This window comes from Hippocampus bargibanti, linkage group LG05 (genome assembly GCF_051943395.1).
Source record: "Hippocampus bargibanti isolate YZ-2025 linkage group LG05, ASM5194339v1, whole genome shotgun sequence".
In the NCBI taxonomy this organism is placed as follows: domain Eukaryota; kingdom Metazoa; phylum Chordata; class Actinopteri; order Syngnathiformes; family Syngnathidae; genus Hippocampus; species Hippocampus bargibanti.
Window position 1 is genome coordinate 3,622,501 of NC_142738.1, and position 21,736 is coordinate 3,644,236.

Here is a 21,736-nt window from a genome sequence, read left to right on the forward strand (position 1 = left end):
TATATATAATAAACCAAAGTATATATATATATATATATATATATATATATATATATATATATATATATATATATATATATATATATATATATATATTATATATTTTATTTTATATACTATATATAGTATATAAAATAAAAAATGTATGTAATATAATAAATATATCATATAAATTATTATTATTATTATCATCATGATGATGATGATGATGATTATTATTATTATTATTATTATTATTATTATTATTATTATTATTATTATTATTATTGAGATTGTCAGTGTTACATATTACCATATTTAAGGATGTAAATCACAATAACAGTCATTATTTTTTACTTCAAAAATTAAAACTTGTTATTCATTAATTTGTTGTGCGCTATATATGTAATATGTGGAGGCGATTAAACATGTTAATGGCTTCTCCAAATTCCTAAAGGCCTCCCTTCTATTTAATGATGTCAGGTCATATTGTCAAAAATAGCGCTTGTTTGAGTATTTGTGCAGCAAGTGACTTGCAGCAAGTGACTCGCCTCTTACAACCAAGCTGGCAGAAGATGTGACGTTATCCACCGTCGTCTGTGCAGTGCAGGTGTAAATTCCGGCGTGCATCAATTGCGCGTTCTTGATTATCAGCTCGCCGTCCGAGCTTCCGTTCTGTAAAAAAAGAAACAGAAATCGTTCAACTTCAGTGACTCGCCGTGGAGGTGAAAAATTGAACTGCAATCGTTTCAAAGGCTAGACAGAGTGTGTAAGGCAAAAAGTGTGTATAGCAAATATTAATTTCCCATAGGAAACCATTAAAATGAGAATAATCCGTTCTCAGGTCCCCATAAAACATAATTTTCTACTTTCTAATTTTAAAACTACACAAAATATACCTTATTTTACGTATAATAAATGGGCTATGGTATTATAATTAAATAAATAAACTGTACTGCATAATAAAGTTGTTTTATTTACCTTTGTGATGGTCATTGATTGCTTGATGGAATGTAGTGGTCGGTTTCATCAGCATTTAACACTTGATCAGGAACGTAGCCTTCTTCTTTCACCATCTTGAGGAATGATTCCTTGTAGATGCTTTCTCTGCGATAATTGTATCTAGTTCTTCATCATTGTGGGACGAATAAAGGTATTCTAATCCGAATCTAATCCTAATTGTGATCTGTTTAGCTGGGTTGATAGCCTTTTGCATCAAGTGTGCAGATAGCTTGTGCGGGTTAATTGTGGAGCCTAATTGATGGGATATTTTAACCTTCCAGTCTATACTCTGCTTTTGAACTATCAAAATTGAAACGAGTCCAAATTTGACTGTTTTCTATCCATTTTCTCACCATTTCACTTTTGTTTTTTTTTTTCACTTTTATTATTTGGTTTCAAGCTCTGTCGTCCCCTTTTCGTGTGTGTGTGTGTTTTCTCAGTCTCTCTCTCTCTGTCCTCTGCCTGTCTCTTTAATGTTTAACCCCCCCCCCCCCCCACCTCACTGAAGCGTTCTTGACCAATTACGTGGCTTTAACCAAAGACGCCATATTGTTTTTGGGAGAACGGCCTCATTCACTCTGTCTGTAAGCCCCACCCCCTCACTGAAGCGTTCTTGACCAATCACGTGGCTTTAACCGAAGACTGGGCGCGGGGAATAGAGGACAAAACAGTCGGCCACATCATTCATTGTGGCAGGTCCGTGTGTATCCCGAAAAATAGTTTGTATGCCAAGGTAACATTTTCATAAATGTAACGTTGGTAAACCGAAAAGTTCGTAAGCCAAGGGGTTCGTAAACCGAGGTATCACTGTATGCTAAACTCATTTTGGAGAGTCAAATACTGTTTGGAATATTTTCTCAACCATATTCAATCAAAGCGGACCACATTTTATGAGCGGGAAAAAAAACATTCTGTAAAAGTCATCAAATTCCAATGTGGTATGCGGCATCTGTCCACCGTACTGACCGCCACTCCGCAGAGGGAGTGATTAGGTATGAATCAATGGATGCTATCAGAATTTGCTTTTTTTATTCGGGTTGCATAAAATGCACCGTTATACCGCGGGATTTCCAAATGACTGGAAATCTATCATCTCTCACCAGGGTGCGTTCATAATGTCGGCTGTGCTTGTCGAGGTCAATGACCCGGCCGTCCACAGACCAGATGAAGGTGATGTCCAGGGAGGAGTCATGTGACGCGGCGCATTGCATCCAGGCGTTTTCGCCCACTTTGATGTCAGCGTTGGAAGGGGCCAAGGTGATTTTTGTGGAGTCTGTGAAGGGGGCACGGATACAAGGGCAGAATTGGAAGTATTATAATGCTGTTATAGACACAAATTTCTTTTCCTGCTGAGATACACAACTGAAACATGCTAATACTCACAAAGTGTTTTCTTACAAAGTGCCTACTGGAATTATGTATGACGTGTTGGAGAATGTATCTGTATCGTACAGTACCTGTGAAACTAATGTGGCGATTATTGATGTATCATTCGCGAACGAGCCGGTTGATTGAGCCGGATCTCGGAAGAGAGCCGACTCCTAACAAGTAGCCGGAAATGGGAGCCGACTTTTTTTCCCCCCCTCTATTACCCGCCCTCAGTCTTCGGTTAAAGCTGCACGTGATTGGTCAAGATCCGTTGTAGAGGACGGAGGGGGGAATTACAGACACATGCAGCAGTGAGGAGAAGGGGGAGGGGTTAGAGAAACTATTGACAATTTCAAAGTGGGGACCTGTCTGCTGGATTGTTTTGAGTTCAATGAAAGACACATTTCTGAGAACTTTGCAGAGGAGCTGGGGTGGTACTGCAAGACGCATGCACTGTTTTGGGGCCATTTGAGCAGGTCACTGGAGATCAGTGTAAACAGGTACAGTGGACAAATGTTATCACATTATGCTGTTATTATTATCAATTTTACGAGTTGGTATTATATCATTATTAATATAAAACGCAAATTAGCGACAGCTGATCATCAGACCAGAGTAACCACAGGAAACGTGAAAGTTAGTGGATGCTCTCTGTGCACATATAAATAAAGCCATACAAATAAAAATATTTGACATTGTGTATTTTGTTATATGAGTACTGTACTTTGTTTTTCACATAATCTGACATGATTTTTGGTAGTTAATTAATTTAAGCAAAAAAAAAAAAAAAACTGAGGAGCCATTTGGGAGCCAAAAGAGCCGGATCTTTTAAGTGAGCCGAGCCAAAAGAACCGGCTCTCTGAAATGAGCCGGAAATCCCATCACTATTACTGTACCGAGCTCGAGCATTCGGGGTCTAACATCCGGTCAGGCGCTTTCAGTGTAAAAGCACCACAGCTATTCCCACATTCGTCACCTTAAGAAATTGTGATTATGGCATATTATGACTTCGTAAAATTCCCTTCACGAATCATGATTAATCTATGCCCAATATAAAGTCAATTTACTGCGTGCCGAGTGGATGGGGTACAGTAGTGTGGTTGTATTATGGCGGACGAGGCTTGTACGCGCAGTTGTCCACAAGGGGGCAGAAAAGAGCTGCGTGTAGGCCCTCCCTCCAAGCCTCACCACAGCTTGTCAGCTTATTTATTACGTCCACAGTTGCAGTCCAATATCTTGACATTCAAGCTAATGATATCCTTTATATAGAACACAATTATTGCTGATATCACATTCGATTTCATCTCGACGTTTCTTTATATCCGTCCAGGCTGTCAAAAGTGGATTCTCCAAGCGCCATTATTTCACATCAGTCGGCATGCGAAGGTCAGACAGGTTAAGAGTGATGATTTTACAGTCAAGGCCAACATTGCTCATATTGTGCAGGGGAAAAAGCAGATAGAGGAGGAGAAGGAAAAAAAAAAACATACACATGTACCTGTGACTGTGAGAGAGCCCGTACTGTTGGCCTTGCCCCTGTCGTTGTGGGCAAAGCAGGTGTACCTGCCCTCATCTGTGCGGGTGACGTTGAGGATCTCCAAGCTGCCGTCTTCCCAGATGAACATCCTGAAAAGGTACAGCCACGGAGCATTTAGTGGCTTTCGATATGATTTGAACTCATTTTGTGACCATTTTTTTGTCAGGCAACACTCAAATCACCCTTTCGCATTAAAATGAATGGATATGACATTAATCCATCCCATTTTACCTAGCTATTATTTACCAGTACTCTTTCATATAGCTCGCTATGTAGCTGGCTATTTATTAGCTAATTGGCACGGGTGTCAAAGACAAGGCCCGCGGGCCAAATCCGGCCCGCCACATAATTTTTTTTCGGCCCGCGAAAGCAAATCAAACGTGTTAAATTCCATGATGATTGCTAAAATCTGAGCCAAAATTTCATATTTTTGGATGTCAACCACAATAAAAGTCATTATTCTTGACTTCAGATTTGAAAACGAGTTATTCATTAATTTGCTGTGTGCTCTATATGTAATATTTGAAGGGATTTAAACATTCTAATGGGTTCCCCAAATTCATAACGGCCCTCGAGAGGAAACCATAACTACAATGTGGCCCGCGGCAAAAAAATGACTTTGACACCCCTGCTATATGTCTAGCTAGTTAGCTAACTGGCTATCTATTAGCCATCTGTTAGCTGTCTAGCTAGCTTTCTATCTATTTGAGTTACTTCTGGATTGAGTGAATGCTGGCGCATGTGGCTGCCGCTGCTCACCCGCATCAAAACCGATCCTGTGACTGTAAAGTGACCTTGAGAGTTTTGAAAGACGCTTATAAATGAAACTATTAAAACTATTTAAAAAAAAAAGGCGCTTGAGGGTGAAATAGAGCTAATAAAGGCAAAAAGAAAAAAGACGCCACATTCCCTTTTTTCTTTGCATATTTCAACCTCATGCATGAAAAATAGCATCCATGCCAGAGAGGCGATTAAGGGGCATATGCCGCATAGTAATTTGACCGCCGTATTTAGAATCCCACCCGTTTGGGGGTGGGGGAAGACAGTCGGGGGTCTCCCAGCTCCCTCCAGATTAGGCTTGTTTTGTCAAAGAGGGTTTTTTAACCCCCATCAAGATGAGTTTAACGTCAGGAAAACCACATCAACAACACGCCGTTCAGAATTGGGAAAATCCGCAGCTTATTTCCATCCCCAAAATGTCACATGACGGGACGACTCATCCCGTGTGATATTTTGACCCAGATAGACGTAAAAAGCGTCACATGGTAGCTTTTTTGAGGGGGGGGGGGGCGTTATGTGGGTGTTGTTTGGTTCACCTGCTGGTGTTAGACAGCAACTCGGTATCCTTGCTCCATAAGACTTTGGGCTTGGGGGCGGCTTTGGGTCGACACTCCATCACCACACGGCCGTTTCTCGGAGCCAGGACGTGCTTGACCGGGTTGTGTTCAAAGGTGGGGGCGCAGTCTGGGAGAAAAGGGGGTGGGGGGGTGGGAATGTGGATCATTAACTCAATCACTGCCATTCGCAAATGCATTCGGGAATTGGAAAGCATGACGTGGAGCGGCATTCACGAATGTGTTCAGGTTTTGATTCTTTTCTTGCAGGGGGGGGGTGCTGATCAAGCGCTGGTCAGACCTCTGGCAATGTTTTTCCATCCCACGAGGGGGCAGCATTTGCCTTTTTTTCCATTTTAGCGCTTTGTTCCACCTTCAGATGTTGTTAAAGCGCGAAATAAATCAATATGTATCATATTGTATTTTGTGCAGCCACCCTCACGTCAAACTCAGATAACTCCAGACCCATATAATAATAATAATAATAATAATAATAATAATAATAATAATAATAATAATAATAATAATAATAATAATAATAATCCATTTCATTTTTAACTCAGGAATTAACTCTTTTTTTCTGATGAAAGAAGAGTTAATCTTACGCTGCATTGAATATTTATGTGAGAGTGGCTGCCTTTCCGGCAGCTCCTGTATTTAGTTTTTCTACTTCTTTCTTTCCTTTCCTCTTCCTTTCATAACTTTACTGCTGTGTTATTTCCGGGCAGAGTGAACGCTGGCGCGAACGGCTGCCGCTGCTCACCCGCACAAAAAAAAAATCCTGTGACTGTAAAGTGTCCTTGAGAGTTTTGAAAGGCGCTTAGAAATTGAATGTATTATGATTATGCTGATTATGATTATGACGATTATTATTATGATTATTAGTTATTATTATGATGATTATTATGATGAAGATGATGACGATTATTATTATTATTATTATTATTTATTATTATTATTATTATGTAGCCCTAAAACTCAATATTATTTGGGTCCTGCAATTTTTGACTGAAAAATGACAAAAACCCTGACACTCATCTGGACACATTTTTGCACATTGTCTGGCAGTGAATGAGTTAAGGAACATAAGGATGTACTGTATTACGTTTACAGTAAGGAAGAAGAATCGTTAGCAAGCATCCATGTGAAAAAAAAACAATCATGCCAAGTATAATTCAGTGATATTAAACTCGTTTTGCCTTTTTTGGTACACTTCATATTTTGTCACACTGTTAATTGTAGTTTGTATATATTATAGCATGGGTGTCAAAGTCAAGGTCCAGGGGCCAAATCTGGCCCGTCGCATCAATTTATTCGGCCCGCGAAAGCTAATACAACTTGTGAAATTCCATGATGCTAGCTAAATTGCAAACTAAAATCTTACATTGTCCCATGTAAACAACAAAAAACTGTCATTTTTTTCTTCAAATTTGAAAACTAGCTCTTTATTAATTTGTCATGTGCTCTATATGTAATATGTGGAGGGGATGAAACATTCTAATGGCTTCCGCAAATTCATAATGACCCTCCAGAGGAAACTGTAACTAAAATGTGACCCAACCGCGGCAAAAAAATGAGTTTTAAAAGAAAGAAGCCATACTCCCTCCCAGCCCTGCCCCCCCTACCCCTTCCCACTGCCACACTCACCGAACTCTGAGTACAAAAGGAGTTTGACACGCTGGTTTTATAGTTATTGTGATAAAATACCAGAAAACTGCCTTTCTGGCTACGAAGTCAAAATTGGGATACTGACTAGGAATTGACATTGCAAATGGTTTTGGCCACTCACCAAACACACGCAGCTCGGCGTTGGCAAAAATGACCCCGTGAAGATTCTCAGCGATGCACTGGTACATCCCGGAGTCTTCAAACGTCAAGGTGCTGAACATCATCTCGTTCTTGTCCGACATGACCAGCTCGCCGTTCTTAAGCCAGCGAACGCGTGGTTGAGGTTTGCCTTTGGCTGAACAGGACATGGCGTAAGCGCTGCCGAGGTCTGTCTCTGCACTGGTGATATGCTCCACCCAGATAGGAAAAGCTGGAAAAATGTAAAAGGGATTGCACACAAAATCATCCCAAAATCAGACAGGCAAGAATTCGACGTACCTTCCACGGACAAATGGGCGCTGTGGTAGTCTTTTCCCTTGGAGTTGACGGCCTCGCATTGGTATGAGCCGCCGTCTTCCGGCTGCACGTTGAACAGATGCAGGTGACCCCCCGACATGCGTACTTCATGGTTGGGGGGCAGATCTCCATTCAATTTCTTCCAGTGGATCTCTGGGACGGGGCTGAACAAAGACCACGATAGCCGTTATGCACAGTATATACATCCATATACATACACACACACATACAGTACACACACAAATACAGTACACACAGATATACAGTACACACACAAATATACAGTACACACAAATATACAGTACACACACATAAACCGTACACACATAAATATACAATACACACACATACAGTACACACACACATACACATACACACAGACATAAACACACCCATATATAGTACACACACACACACACACACACACACACACACACACACACACACACATTTACAGTACACAGACACACATATACATACACACACACATACCATACGCACACAAATATACAGTACACACACATAGACAGTTAACACACACAAATACAGTACACACAAATAATAATACATTACAGTACACACACATATACAGTACACACACATACGCAGTACACACACATATACAGTACACACATATACAGTGCACACACACATTTACAGTACAGAGACACACACACATACCGTACACACACAAATATACAACACACACATTCAGTACACACACATATACAGTACACACACATATGCAGTTCACACACACATACACATACACGCAGACACAAACACACCCATATATAATACACACAAGCATACAGTACACACACATACAGTACACACACATATACAGTACACACACACACATTTACAGTACACAGACACACATACCATACGCACACAAATATACAGTACACACACACATACAGTACACAAACACAAATACAGTACACACAAATAATAAATATAATACATTACAGTACACAGACATAGACAGTACACACACATATACAGTACACACACACATACGGTACACACACATATACAGAACGTATACACATATACAGTACGTACACACACATATACAGTACACATACAAACACACTAATACAGTACACACAGATACATTACACACACACACACACACACACAATACACACACACATATACAGTACACACGCACATATACAGTACACACATGCAAATTTACAGTCCACACACACACACACACACACACACAGACACATGTATACACAAACACATACACACACACACACACACACTTATAACTTACTTTCCCAAAGCAAAGCATTCCAAGGTGACGTTTTGCCCTGCCAGAGTGGTGGTGTCCGGGAATTTGACGTTTAGGTCCGCCGGATACTTCCTGATCGAACCTGAGGAAAGCAGAACCTGAATTCATCCGTGCCTCCTGGAAAAACCTAGTTGACTGAAAAGCGAGGTACCGACGTTCTCTGAGGGGAACCAACGGGATATAGTTGGAGAAGACACTCTTGGAGATGGAGGAACTGGATGCGATGCACGAGTAGTTGCCGCTGTCCGAGGCCTCCACTTTGGAGATGTAAAGGTTGCCCGTTATCTGCGAGACGAAGCGCCTTTTGTCCAGCGAGATAAAAGTGGGGAACTCATTGAAGATCCATCGGAACGACAGGTCGGCTGTAGACATGCAAAATGACCGCCTGTCAATCACTTGCTCGTTCGGTGGAAATAGCCGAGACTCTGAATGCAACATGAGCTCATTGTGAGACATCTGAATAGGTGCAATTTATAGATATTTTTTGACAGTAAGAAGGATTTATTATTCGTTTATTGACCTTTCAGATTAAAATCGTTTAATAATCCTGGCTCGGGGCTGGGATAATAGACAAATGTCTGCTGGACGCTTGCTGCTGCGAATTTTGCATGAAAATGAAAGCATGGCGATGAGACGAATTGTATTCATTCCGCTTGAAATACGTTGCGAGAGAAAATTCAATCAAGCCAAGACGTCATTTGTCATTGATTATGCGTGACGCGTAAACTCAATAACCTTGAAGCGAATATGTACGAGAAAATGCGGTAAAATATCGAACCTTGAGGTTGATTGCCATTATTTATTCTGACCAAAAATATCAGCTCCGAATATTGAATACAGTGATTCCTCAGCTTACAAACTTAATTGCTTCCCAGACAGAGTGTGTAAGGCAAAAAGTATGTATCCTAAACATTAATTTCCCATAGGAAATCATTCAAATGAGAATAATCTGTTCCAGGTCGCCATTAAACATGATTTTCTACTAAATAAGCCTTAAAACTACACAAAATATACCTTATTTTACGTATAATAAATGTGCTACGGTATTGTAATTAAAGAAATGAACTGTACGGTATAATAAAGTCTTTTATTTACCTTTGTGATGGTCGTCGACGGCTTGATGGAATGGAATGGCCAATTTCATCAGCATTAAACACTTGATGGCACTTCTTCTTCCACCATCATTACAAGGAATGATTACTTGTAAGCTTTGGCAGCTTTATCGTCAGAACTGGGTGCCTCGCCATGACGAATGACACTATGAATCCCTGTACGACGCTTAAAGTTCTCGAACCATCCAGGTTGCCTCTTGACATTCTCCGAGTGAAGTTGCTGTGCTTTCTCTACAATAATTGTACCTAGTTCCTCGTCAATTGTGTTCTGTTTAGCTGGGTTGATAACTTTGTGCCTCAAGTGTCTCAATGAGCTCTGGGTTTAACATCTCGGAAGTTGTGATATTGCAACAGTAACAGATGCAGGCAGACACACTACGAACTGCATTAATAGCTGATTCACTTTCTTGTCCTTTCTCTTCAAATTGTACAGATGGCTTGTGTGGATTATTTGTGCAGCCTGATTGATGGGATATTTTAACCTTGCAGTCTACACTCTGCCTGTGAACTATCAATAAAGGTGAAACAAGTCCAAATGTCACAGTGTTTTCTATTCATTTTCTCACTCTCTGTCGTCTGCCTATTTAATATTTGCAGCTCTATTTCTGTAACCACCCCCCCCCCCCCCGCTGCGTTCTTGACCAATCACGTGAGGCTTTAACCGAAGACTGGGGCTGGGGAATAGAGGCCAAAAAAAGTAGGCTGCCATTTCCTTGTTAGGAGAACGGGCTCGTTCGCGAATGACACATCACTCATTGTGGCGCTCCGTGTTTATCCAGAAAAATAGTTTGTATGCCAAGATTAAATTCTCGCAAATTTAACATTCGTAAGCCAAAAAGTTCGTTAGCCAAGGCGTTTGTAAGCCGAGATATCACTGTATTTATCATTGGAATTGTCGCCTGATTTTTTTTTTTTTTTTTTTTTTTAATCGATCACCAAATCTATATTTGCCATTCATGCACACCTGGATGATGTGGAGGTGGGGCACAGAGAAGAACTGCCCCTTGTCCTTCTTTGACATAAACAGACTCCCTTTCCTCGGAGGAGAAAAGGTCCAAATCTGAGAAGAAAAAAAAATGTCAAAACGTGATTATTAACAAAATCTGGTTCGCTCCCACAACCGAATAGAGATCCAAAATAAAATCAGTATTCCATATTCTGCTTTCACCAAGTCAGTTATGGTCGAAGGCGCTAAAAAGGGACATATTTTAAAAAAAATGCTATCAAACTCAAGGCCCGGGGGCCAAATGTGGCCCGCCACATCATTTTATTTTATTTGTGAAATTCATTGATGCTTGCTGAAGTCCGAACCAAATTTTCAAATTGTCCCATGTAAACCAAATAACAGTCATTATTTTTTAATTCAATTTTGAAAATGAGTTATTCATTAAAGGGAAGACCAAATCTGGTCCACCATGTCCTTTTATTTGGCCCATGAAAGCAAAACTCCGAACCAAAATTTCAAATTTAAACCATTTAAACCACAATAAATGTCATAATTTTTTACATCAAATTTGAAAACAAGCTATTGATTAATTTGTTATGCGCTCGATATGTAATATGTGCAGTGGATGAAACATTCTAATGGCTTCCCCAAATTCATAACGGCCCCCTGAGAGGAAACTGTAACTACAATGTCACCCACTCGCGGCAAAAAATGAGTTTTAAAAGAAAGAAGCCATACTCCCTCCCAGCCCTGCCCCCCTACCCTTTCCCACTGCCACACTCACCAAAATCTGAGTGCACTCTATTTTTTCTTTTTTTTCTGCAAGACCTCACTTCAACCTTTTTTGTTTTTGTTTTTACATTACTACACTACGTCACTTTACATACGACACTACCTCACTTTACATACGACACTACCTCACTTTACATTCAAATTATATGTAATGTCTATTGTCTTTTTTAGACACATTATAAGTGCCTCGCACGCCGCGTCCGAGAGGACCGGGTTTTCATCTGTGATGTATGTCATTGATAGAGATTAGACAGAATAAGAAGTTATCATATTTAAAAGTTGCATGCTTTTATATGCTTAGCCAACATGTGAGACTGAATACACAATTGAAGCACAGACAACCTGGGGTCAATCTGAGGTCAACAGACAGCAAGTTAAACTGTCAGCTTCATCTAGGAGATCTGGCCTTGCACAGAATTTAGGACTTGGGATACTCCTTTATCACCGAAGTTATTTATGATTTGAACATCCTGCCTAGCCAGGTTACACATTTATCAGCTCATGGAAAAGACAATGTTTTATTGCTCAAAACGTTCCAGGGGCATGGTATAATAATCAAGAAAACTGTTTTACTAATGTATCACTTTAATTTGCATGTACTCTCAATAAATAGCTTGGCAGATGGCTGCAGAATTCAGACGTCTGTCATGAATGGCTATGTCTCCTGCCGGCAGTAGGGACGATCTTTCTGGGTTCGAGTCTTCGTCCACAGTGTCTGCCTATCATATCTCTGACATTTATGCATATTAGCATATTTGACAATAAAGCTGACTTTGACTTTTATCTCCATTAGACTTGACAAATGTAATGAACTTCCAATGGCCTGAAGAGCATCAAACAGCTCCATCTTAATGAAAACTGGGAACAAAACTTACATCCGAACTGTAATGACGCTTCTCGACTGACGACCGTGCCGAACTTGTTGCTGGCCAAGCAGGTGTACCCCCCCTCATGTTGGTTTTTAACGGGCATGCTGATGATCAGGTTGCCTTCCGATAACGCAAAGTGTTTCTGGTCAGCGCTCAGGTCAATTTCGATACCTTCCAGCTTCCATCTGTGAGGAAAAAAGTAACCCGGGTCAGTTGATTGGAATTGTACATCATGGAAGACAGAAACACTGTGTGTATTAGAATTGTTATTTAGCATTTTCACAAGTCAAATCATCTTTCCACATTGAAATGAATAGAAAGGCTATTAATCCGTTACAGTCTCCACACAAATAAAATTATAAAGTGGCAGAGGGATGAAATATAGTGGAAAGTAATTCAATCGTTTGTGCACCAATGTCTGACGCTATAATAAAATTCACTGTACTGTCTGTTTTTGCCACCGGGGGAAGCATAATGTTAAATTATATACAGTAAAGTCTCGTTATATCGATATTCAAGGGAGTTCGAAAAAATATCGATATAACCAGGACTATCGATATATCTGACCCTGTTTGCATGTAATTTTCTCCGTGCGTGCATAGAAATAGTATCGATATAACCGGGACTATCGATATATCCGATATCGATATAACGAGACTTTACTGTAATAACAAATGAACAAATAAAGGAGTGCTGCTGGTATTTCAAGTGATTGGCTTTTTTTTGTATGGGATTAAAAAGGACTCACACATATTTACCGTTTTTGCATTAGGGATTGGGGGGGTACCCCTCCACCACCACCACTACATTATTTGAAGCTGTGCTTCTTTGTTTTTTTCCTAAGTCTTCTTTTATTTGTGTTTTTTTAACCATGATTTCCTATTTGATTTTTTGGGGGTGAGGGCATGGCATTAAAAAAAACAAATATTAGATGTTTACGTTAACTCATTGACTGCCATTCACAAATTTATTCAGGAATTAAAATTATGACGTAGAGCGCCATTCGCGAATTGGTTTGGGTTTTGTTTATTCTTGTTTGGGTGCTGATAAAGTGCTGGTTATGGCCTCTGGATTTTTTTTCCTTCCTTCTTTCCACAAGGTGGCATCATTTCCCTTTTTCCATGTTAGTGCTTTGTACCAGCTTCTGGTGTGGTTAAAGCGCTATATAAACCAATATGTATGTATTGGATTGTATTTTGGACAGCTGCCCCCATTTCATGCTCATATAACTCCAGACCCATATAATTTAGGAATTAACTCGTTTTTTTCGGACAAAATAAGACAGTCTATGTTTTCTAACGCTGCATTGAATGTTCATGTAGTTCTAAAATTCAATGTTCAGTGGGTCCTGGAATTCAAGTGACAATGACAAAAACCCTGGCACTGGAGTGGACATATTTACAGTGAATGAGTTCATAAAAAATGCATTTCTCGCTGATTTCACTCGTCGGTGTCAACTCAGTGACCAGACCTATGGGTGTTGCTGTATTATCAGTCTTCATGTTTTACTCCACCGTTGGTGTGTCATTAATTTGTTTATTAGCTCATTTCATTTATTCATTCATTGCATTCATTTTATGAATATACTGTATATATATATATTTAAAATACTGCATTATCAATCCGACCAACATCCCTATATCGCATATGTGCATGATACATTAAGGGACTGCGTGAAAATGACACCAGTATCAAGATGCGCAGAGTAAGATAATTTACATACATTTGCATGTAAATTGGCTCCGCTCATCAAAAAACAACCTCTGGTTTGCTGCACGGTGGAATGAAGTGTCAGCTGCTGCCAACAGCATCATTTGCTGTTTTTTCCACCTCCTTTTCACCGCTGGTATTAACGGTTAAATCATTGTTAGTGAGAGGACAAATGATGACGGCAATTTGCATATTGTTGCTGTCTCATGACACCGTAAACGGCGATGCAAAAGGAGTGTTGCCTTTCATTAAAGTCAATGTAGCTAATGTAGTTCCCACTTTGTTTTCTATCTGCCCATAGTCTCGACATGGCTGCTGTGGTTGTTTTCATCCAATTCCCACTCAGTCTACTTTTTTTACGGTCTCCTTAGTCTTTGCCCACAGAGTCAATTTTACCTCATTGGCCCATTCACTCACTGCCCACAGTCTCCACTTTGTTTTTTCACTGCCCACAGTGTCCACACGGCTGCTGTGGTTGTTTTCATAAGTGCCCACAGTTAACATTTTACTTTAGCAGACTCTTTCCTTGCAGCCCATAGCCTCCACTTTTCTGCAGTGGTTAGTTTTTTCTTTGCCCGTAGTCTCAACATTGCTTCAGATGTCATTTTGTCTTGAGACACATCCTGTTTTCTGTTTAAATTGTCTCCTTTAACATACAATCTTCACTTTTTACTCAGCTGTTTGCTTCTGTGTCCACTTTGCTGCTGGAATCTGCCTTCATCATTGCCCACAGTCTCCATTTTGCCGCAGTAGGGAGTTTTCTCTCTTTCCACTAAGTCTTCTTTTCTACGGTGGTCTCCTTAGTCTCTGCCCACAGTCTCCATTTTACTCTACTGGTCCATTCACTCACTGCCCACAGTCTCCACTTTGTTTTTTTTACTGTCCATAGTCTCCAAATAGCTGCTGTGGTTGTTTTCATAACTGCATACAGTTAACATTTTCCTTTAGCGGACAGTTTCCTTGCTGCCCAGAGCCTCCACTTCGCTGCACTGGTTATTTTTTTTACTTAGCCCGCAGTCTCAACCTTGCTTCAGATGTCGTTAAATTGTCTCCACAGTTTCCATTTTCCCCCACTCAGTCTTCTTTTGTACGGTGGTCCCCATAGTCTCCATTTTACTCCACTGGTCCATTCACTCACTGCCCATAGTCTCCACTTTAATCAACTTGTCCATTTTGTCACTGACACACAGTTTCCACAATTTGATTTAATGGATTCAATGAATTTATGTTTTAATTGCTGCCCACAGTCTCCACTTTGCTATAGTAGCAGGTTTTTCATTATTTTAAAATTATCATTTTCGGGATGGGTAAGTACCAATGCAAGGTGTAAGTATCAATTTAATACCATCCGTATTTTAAGTTATCGGGTCCTCATGCTAATATTAGCCACCAATGCTGAGACAAAAATAAATTCAGACGCCGGTCAAGACCTCCTCAGCAGTAGTTAGCGCGATACTGCATCCCGGTCTAATCGATTTAAAAGGACTCAAGGTTAAAATAATATCCCTCAGTATTTATTATATCAGCCGCCTCAGAAGAAATTGTGGAGTCAAGGGAGTTTAAAACTAGCAGTGATGATGTAGCGTGCACAAGTAGAACATATGTTACTTGTATGTAGCAGATGGACTGGCTCGAGCCCGGCAGCTCATGGTGATTTTTTCCTCCAGCAACTCCTCGGGGTAGATGGTATCCACCGGCTGCTCCTCAAACACCGGCCCGTAACCTGTGGCTTCATCTGCAGGGAAAAATAGCCGACGGTAATGGTAAGCAACAACAACAACAAATTAAAATGGCCTTACAAATATTAAAGTCACAGTGAGTCCTGGTGACAGTTATGGGTCAAGTTCTGGGACGGTTCTGGGCCAATTCGTTCCCAACATCAAGGGTAGAATTTTAGTTTAAGATATCACACCACACTTTTGTCAGTCTGGATTGATTCAGACATAGCACTACTGAAGGCCTAGCGATAAAATCCACGACTCGCCATTGATTTTGAACATATTTTTCAATGTTATTTTGATTGCTTTTTCATTTTTATTTGATGGGGGGGGTTAACATTTACGGTATGGTTCCTGGGTTTGAAACAAATGTGTGGCAACATAACTTTAGCTAACTTTTAAAGCCGTTTGACGAAACAAGTTTCACGTAGCTTGGATTCATGTGAACGTCAGCTGCAGGAAAGTAACATTGACACTAAACTAACAATTCTCTCAATCCCTTGACCACCCTGGAACTATTTGTTCCTATTATCGACAAATGTTTTTTTGGTACATTGCCGTACAGAATGGCGCCCTGATGTGTCAACAACACTGCATCAAGCATCTCTTTTATTTCCTCTTTTGGCAACACTTGACTGTGAATGGATTGAGTCCATGTGCTAAACAAGCGAGGGTTTATTCACACTCAGTGAAAAGAGAGATTCATTCCAACCATGCGCATACGGAGCCCTCACTCAATAAAAACCTCCCGTAATATCCTTTATTTTAGCCTAAATGCTAATAAAACATCGAAAGCATGCTACGTTCAATGAGAATCATGTCTGGAGTGACAAAAAAATGGTTTGCTGACTGAAATAAACATATGCCAAGAATGGAATGATTCCTCAGAGACTGAAGTGACGGCTATCTATCTATCTATCTATCTATCTATCTATCTATCTATCTATCTATCTATCTATCTATCTATCTATCTATCTATCTATCTATCTATCTATCTATCTATCTATCTATCCATCCATCCATCTCTGCTATCTGGCCTAGTTTGAAAAAGAATGTATCCCATTAGGTAGCTGGCTATCTATGGGCTATCTAGCTGGCTGGCTGGCTATCTATTTGCTATCTATCCAGCTAGCTAGCTACCTTGTTAGCTGGCTATCTATTCACTGTTTTTTTAGAATTCTAGCTGGCTATCTTTTAGCTATCTATCCAGCTAGCTGGCTATCTATTAGATGTCTATTAGCTCGCTAGTTATCTGGCTATCTATTAGCTAGCTAGCTGGTTATATATTAGCTATATATCCAGCTAGCTAGCTATCTATTAGCTGGCTAGCTGGTTATATATTGGCTATATATCCAGCTAGCTAGGTATCTATTAGCTGGCTATCTATTAGCTAGCTAGCTAGCTTTTTTTTTATTGGAGTTATTCCGGATTGAGTGAACGCTAGCGCGTGTGGCTGCTGCTGCTCACCTACATAAAAACTTGTATTGTTATTATAACCTCTTTGATCCGTTGACAATGTTTTCCACTTTTCCTCTTTAAAAATCCACCAGAGTCATTGCCAAACAAATGGATGACCCTAACCCCCCATCGCCTACTCCCCATTTGTGGCTAACCGAAGCACAGGATTCTCCGAAAACAACCAAGCGCGATTATTTCAAAGCCAGTCGGATGCATTCCGGCTCATTGAGTTCTTCAAGCATAATTTGTCATTTGAGAAGAAGACAACATATATAGATGGACAGCCTTTTAAAAGTCAAGCGTGGGTGTTGAAGTGTGAGAAGAGGAAGAGGGGTAGCAAGCGCCATGGACGTCGTCATGATAAACATCTTGCCCAGAAGGAATGCAAAAGAACTTAGCTGCTGCTCCTGTCAGCAGGAAGACCACCTACACACCATTCCTGCCTTGTGCGCCCAATGCGTCATCAACGATAAATACGCCCGAGCACAGAATATGAAGCCTTTTGCACACACAAAAAAGTACCATATTTTCTGCATTATAAGGCGCACCTAAAAGCAAATATTTTTTTCAAAAGCAGACCATGCGCCTCATAATCGGGTGCGCCTTATGTATGGAAAACATTTTAAAATATGTCATTCATTGAAGGTGCCTCTTATAATGCGGTGCACCTTATGCATGAGAAAGGTTTTTTAAATACAGTAAGTCATTCGTTGAAGGTGCGCCTTATATTCCAGAAAATACAGGACCCAAAATGGCAAAAATAACTATATTTGGCATCATTTTAACTCATTCACTGGCAGATGATGTGCAAAAATGTGTCCAATACAGTGCCAGGGTTTTTGTCATTGTCACTCAAATTCCAGGACCTACAAAATATTGAGTTTTAGGACTACATAAACATTCAATGCAGCGTAAGAAACCTTACACTCTCTTCTTTCATCAGAAAAAAAAGAGTTAATTCCTAAGTTATATGGGTCTGGAGTTATCTGACCTTGAAATGGCGGCGGCTGTACAGAATACAATACATGTATAGCGCTTTAACAACAGCTGAAGCTGTAACAAAGTGTTAACATGGATAAAAGGCAGATGATGCCGCCTCGTGGAAGGGAAAAACTTTGCCAGAGGTCTGACCAGCGACCTATCGGCACGCTTCGCAAGAAAAACAAAAACCCGAACAAATTTGGGAATGGCGCTCCACGTCACGCTTTTCAATTCCTGGGAATGGCAATGAATGAGTTAAAGTCCATTCAAGGCTGAAAAAAAAAATCAAGAGCAAGAGGTCTTACCTCTATAAAAATCCGGCTGTTCCTCTTGCATAGATGGATCTGTAATCATGGGCAAAGGAAACAGGACAAGCATATGTAATCATTTAGGAACGCTTTGAATACAACCACGGTACTGCTGAAATGCACCAAATGTCAAATACAGTAAAGTCTCGTTATATCGATATTCTCGGGAGTCGGAAAAATATCGATCTAACCGGACTATCGATATATCCGAGCCTGCGGCATGTAAATTTTCTCCTTGCGTTCATAGAAATAGTATCGTAATAAGCAGTACTATCGATATAATCGATATCGATATAACGAGACTTTACTGTATTTTCAATGTTCGTGAAAAAAATAGATTGCAATTTTTTTCTTAATCATAACTCATTTACTGCCATTCACAAATTTATTCGGGAATTGAAAATATTACGTAGAGCGCCATTCCCGAATTTGTTCGGGTTTTGTTTTATCATGCTTGGGTGCCAATAAAGTGCTGGCCATGGCCTCTCGCAATGTTTTTTTTATCATTTCTTCCATGTTCGCGCTTTGTTCCAGATCCAACTGTTGTTAAAACTCTGCATAAACCAATATGTATTTATTGCATTGCATTTTGGACAGCCGCCCTCATTTCCAGCTCATATAACTCCAGACCCATATAATTTAAGAATTAACTTTTTTTTCTCATGAAAGAAGAGGTTTCTTAACGCTGCATTGAATGTTTATGTAGTCCTAAAACCCAATATTCTGTAGGTCCTGGAATTCGACTGACAATGACAAAAACCCTGGCACTATTGTGGACACATTTTTGCACATCGTCTGGCAGTGAATGAGTTAAGGGTGATATGAATAAATGTGACTTGACAATTTTTGTTGTCTGGGGTAGCAGCAGCAGCAGCTCGGTGATCATGTTTAACTCTAGGTAACAATGGCTACGCAGCGCTCTGTGTGTGCTCAAATTTTTCCATCAACCTTCATCCTCAAAGAAATGTCAAGGCAATGTTCTTGAGTCGCACTAACAACTGTGTCGGCTGCTCCTTTTTTTTAAGCAATGACACTTTAGACTGCACTTTTTATGTGCCTAGAAGACAAGTCTGGATCCACACAATTAGTGGATAGATAAATATATAACACAATAAGGTTATATACATATATATATATATATATATATATATATATATATATATATATATATATATATATATACAGAGAGAGAGTGAGGCCGTTCACCAAACGAGAAAATGGCAGCTGACTTGTTTTTGTCCTCTATTCCCCGGCCCCAGTCTTTGGTTAAAGCCACGTGATTGGTCAAGAATGCAGCAGTGAGGTGGGGTGGTTTAAACATTAAAGAGACAGGCAGATGACAGTGAGAGAGTTTCAACTTTGATAGTTCAAAGGCAGAGTGTAAACTGCAAGGTTAAAATATCCAATCAATCAGGCTCCATAAATAACCCGCACAAGCCACCTGTACTCTTGATGCAAAAAGCTAGCAACCAAGCTAAACAGACCACAATTGATGGGGAACTATGTAAAATTATCGCAAAAAAGCACCTATCAGGGATCATTCCTGAAGATGGTGAATCAAGTGTTTAATGCTGATGAAACCGGCCACTCCATCCCATCAAGCCATCAATGAACATCACAAAGGTAAATAAAACAACTTTATTATACAGTCCAGTTTATTTCTTTAATTACAGTCCTGATGGAATGTGACTCTTCTTCCAAACAGCAATTTCCTCCCTCCAACCTGTGAGTGTATTTCTTTCATTACAGTACAATAGCACATTTATTATACATAAAATAAGTTATATTTTGTGTAGTTTTACTCCTTATCTAGTAGAAAAATCATGTTTTATGGGGACCTGGGAACAGATTATTCTCATTTTAATGGTTTCCAATAGGAAATTAATTTTTGGGATACACACTTTTCGCCTTACACACTGTCTGGGAACCAATTAAGTTTGTAAGCCAAGGTATCACAGTATATAGATTTTAAGCAGTGTGTAGATTGTGGCTTTCCTTACATGTAACTCTCCTCATCTCCAAGATTTTCCAAGATTTCGGTGGACGCCAGAACGAATAAATGGCATTTCCATTCATTTCAATAAGGAAAGTTGATTTGAGTTACAAATACGTCTGAGTATGACGGTGGAACAAATTGAACTCAAAATATATGGTACCACAGTCGCTATACCGACCTGCTCGGGAGCCGAAGAGCAGTAGCAGGAGATATAGGAGCAGACTGAGGTCTCGCATGATGTCCACGTGACAACTGCCGGGTGGAAGGGGGCTTCAGCTAGGTGCTTCGCCGATGTAACATGAGCAAGACAGCCTGGTTCTCCTGAATGAGACAAAATGAATGTTAAAAATTGTTAAATGTTAAAAATTCCATTGAAATATGACAGAACTTTACTAGCGATAGCCCGCATTACATTCTTAGCTCGCTTTCAGAATCATTGGCCCTCAGGTGGATGTTACGCCGTCAATCTTCTTCCATTTTAAAGGACACGGTGCCATTTTGACACCACACTTCTCTTCATGCTACGTCACTAGCATCTTCACGCTAACCGCTTCCCGTCAGCCTCCGAGGCTCCAATCAATTGACTGATACGCTTGTCCATCACCAAGACAATTCACCAACGATGGGTCAGCTGCTCCCCGAGACGTTGACACCATGCAAATCACCAGTTCCCAGCCGGCACCCCAACCGCACTAACGCTATATGAAAAGCAACAGCTGTCTGAGCGACAATGGGAAGGATAATTAGGATTTCATAATGGCTGAATTAAATCCTTCCCACGATGACATTCATACCGGGAATTACACCGGCAATGATCGGGCTTTGAACATCTCTATCCCTTTTGGTGCATAAGTTGCTGTCTAAACCATCACAATATATATATATTTAAAAACATTTCCTGCATAAGGTGCCTGCATAAGGTGCACCGCATTAAGGTGCCTTAAATGAATGACATTTAAAAAAAGTTTTCCATACATAAGGCGCACCGAATTATGAGACGCATGGTTTCTGATTTAACGGACCGAAAATAGCGTTGTCACGGATATACAGTACAGAGGACTACAAGTGTGCCTACATGGCGGCCATGTTGGTAGGGGCGACAGTAATTGAAAATGTAATGGAAAGCATGGACATTAGCTTAGCAACGCTGAATATACGCAGCTGTGAAATATATTTTCCTGTATTGGGCGTTACAA

At 40.1% G+C, this 21,736-nt stretch overlaps 1 protein-coding gene across 3 annotated transcripts in view; it reads right to left on the minus strand.

Moving 5' to 3' along the window:
• cntn1a (contactin 1a) overlaps nucleotides 1–21,736 on the minus strand; it is a 72,635-nt gene that overhangs the window by 8,618 nt on the left and 42,281 nt on the right. For 2 of the 3 annotated variants that reach the window (XM_088995912.1, XM_088995913.1), the window contains exons 2-14: nucleotides 20,719–20,861; nucleotides 18,542–18,580; nucleotides 15,688–15,814; nucleotides 12,376–12,554; nucleotides 10,727–10,822; nucleotides 8,806–9,012; nucleotides 8,633–8,732; nucleotides 7,327–7,508; nucleotides 7,010–7,258; nucleotides 5,203–5,350; nucleotides 3,848–3,975; nucleotides 2,082–2,254; nucleotides 531–654 (exon numbers count right to left, since the gene is read on the minus strand). In XM_088995912.1, coding sequence (XP_088852038.1) covers nucleotides 531–654; nucleotides 2,082–2,254; nucleotides 3,848–3,975; nucleotides 5,203–5,350; nucleotides 7,010–7,258; nucleotides 7,327–7,508; nucleotides 8,633–8,732; nucleotides 8,806–9,012; nucleotides 10,727–10,822; nucleotides 12,376–12,554; nucleotides 15,688–15,814; nucleotides 18,542–18,580; nucleotides 20,719–20,776 — 1,810 coding nt within the window. In that variant the 5' untranslated portion in view covers nucleotides 20,777–20,861. The remainder of the gene's footprint in view (nucleotides 1–530; nucleotides 655–2,081; nucleotides 2,255–3,847; nucleotides 3,976–5,202; nucleotides 5,351–7,009; nucleotides 7,259–7,326; nucleotides 7,509–8,632; nucleotides 8,733–8,805; nucleotides 9,013–10,726; nucleotides 10,823–12,375; nucleotides 12,555–15,687; nucleotides 15,815–18,541; nucleotides 18,581–20,718; nucleotides 20,862–21,736) is intronic. The other variant, XM_088995914.1, reaches the window with a different exon arrangement.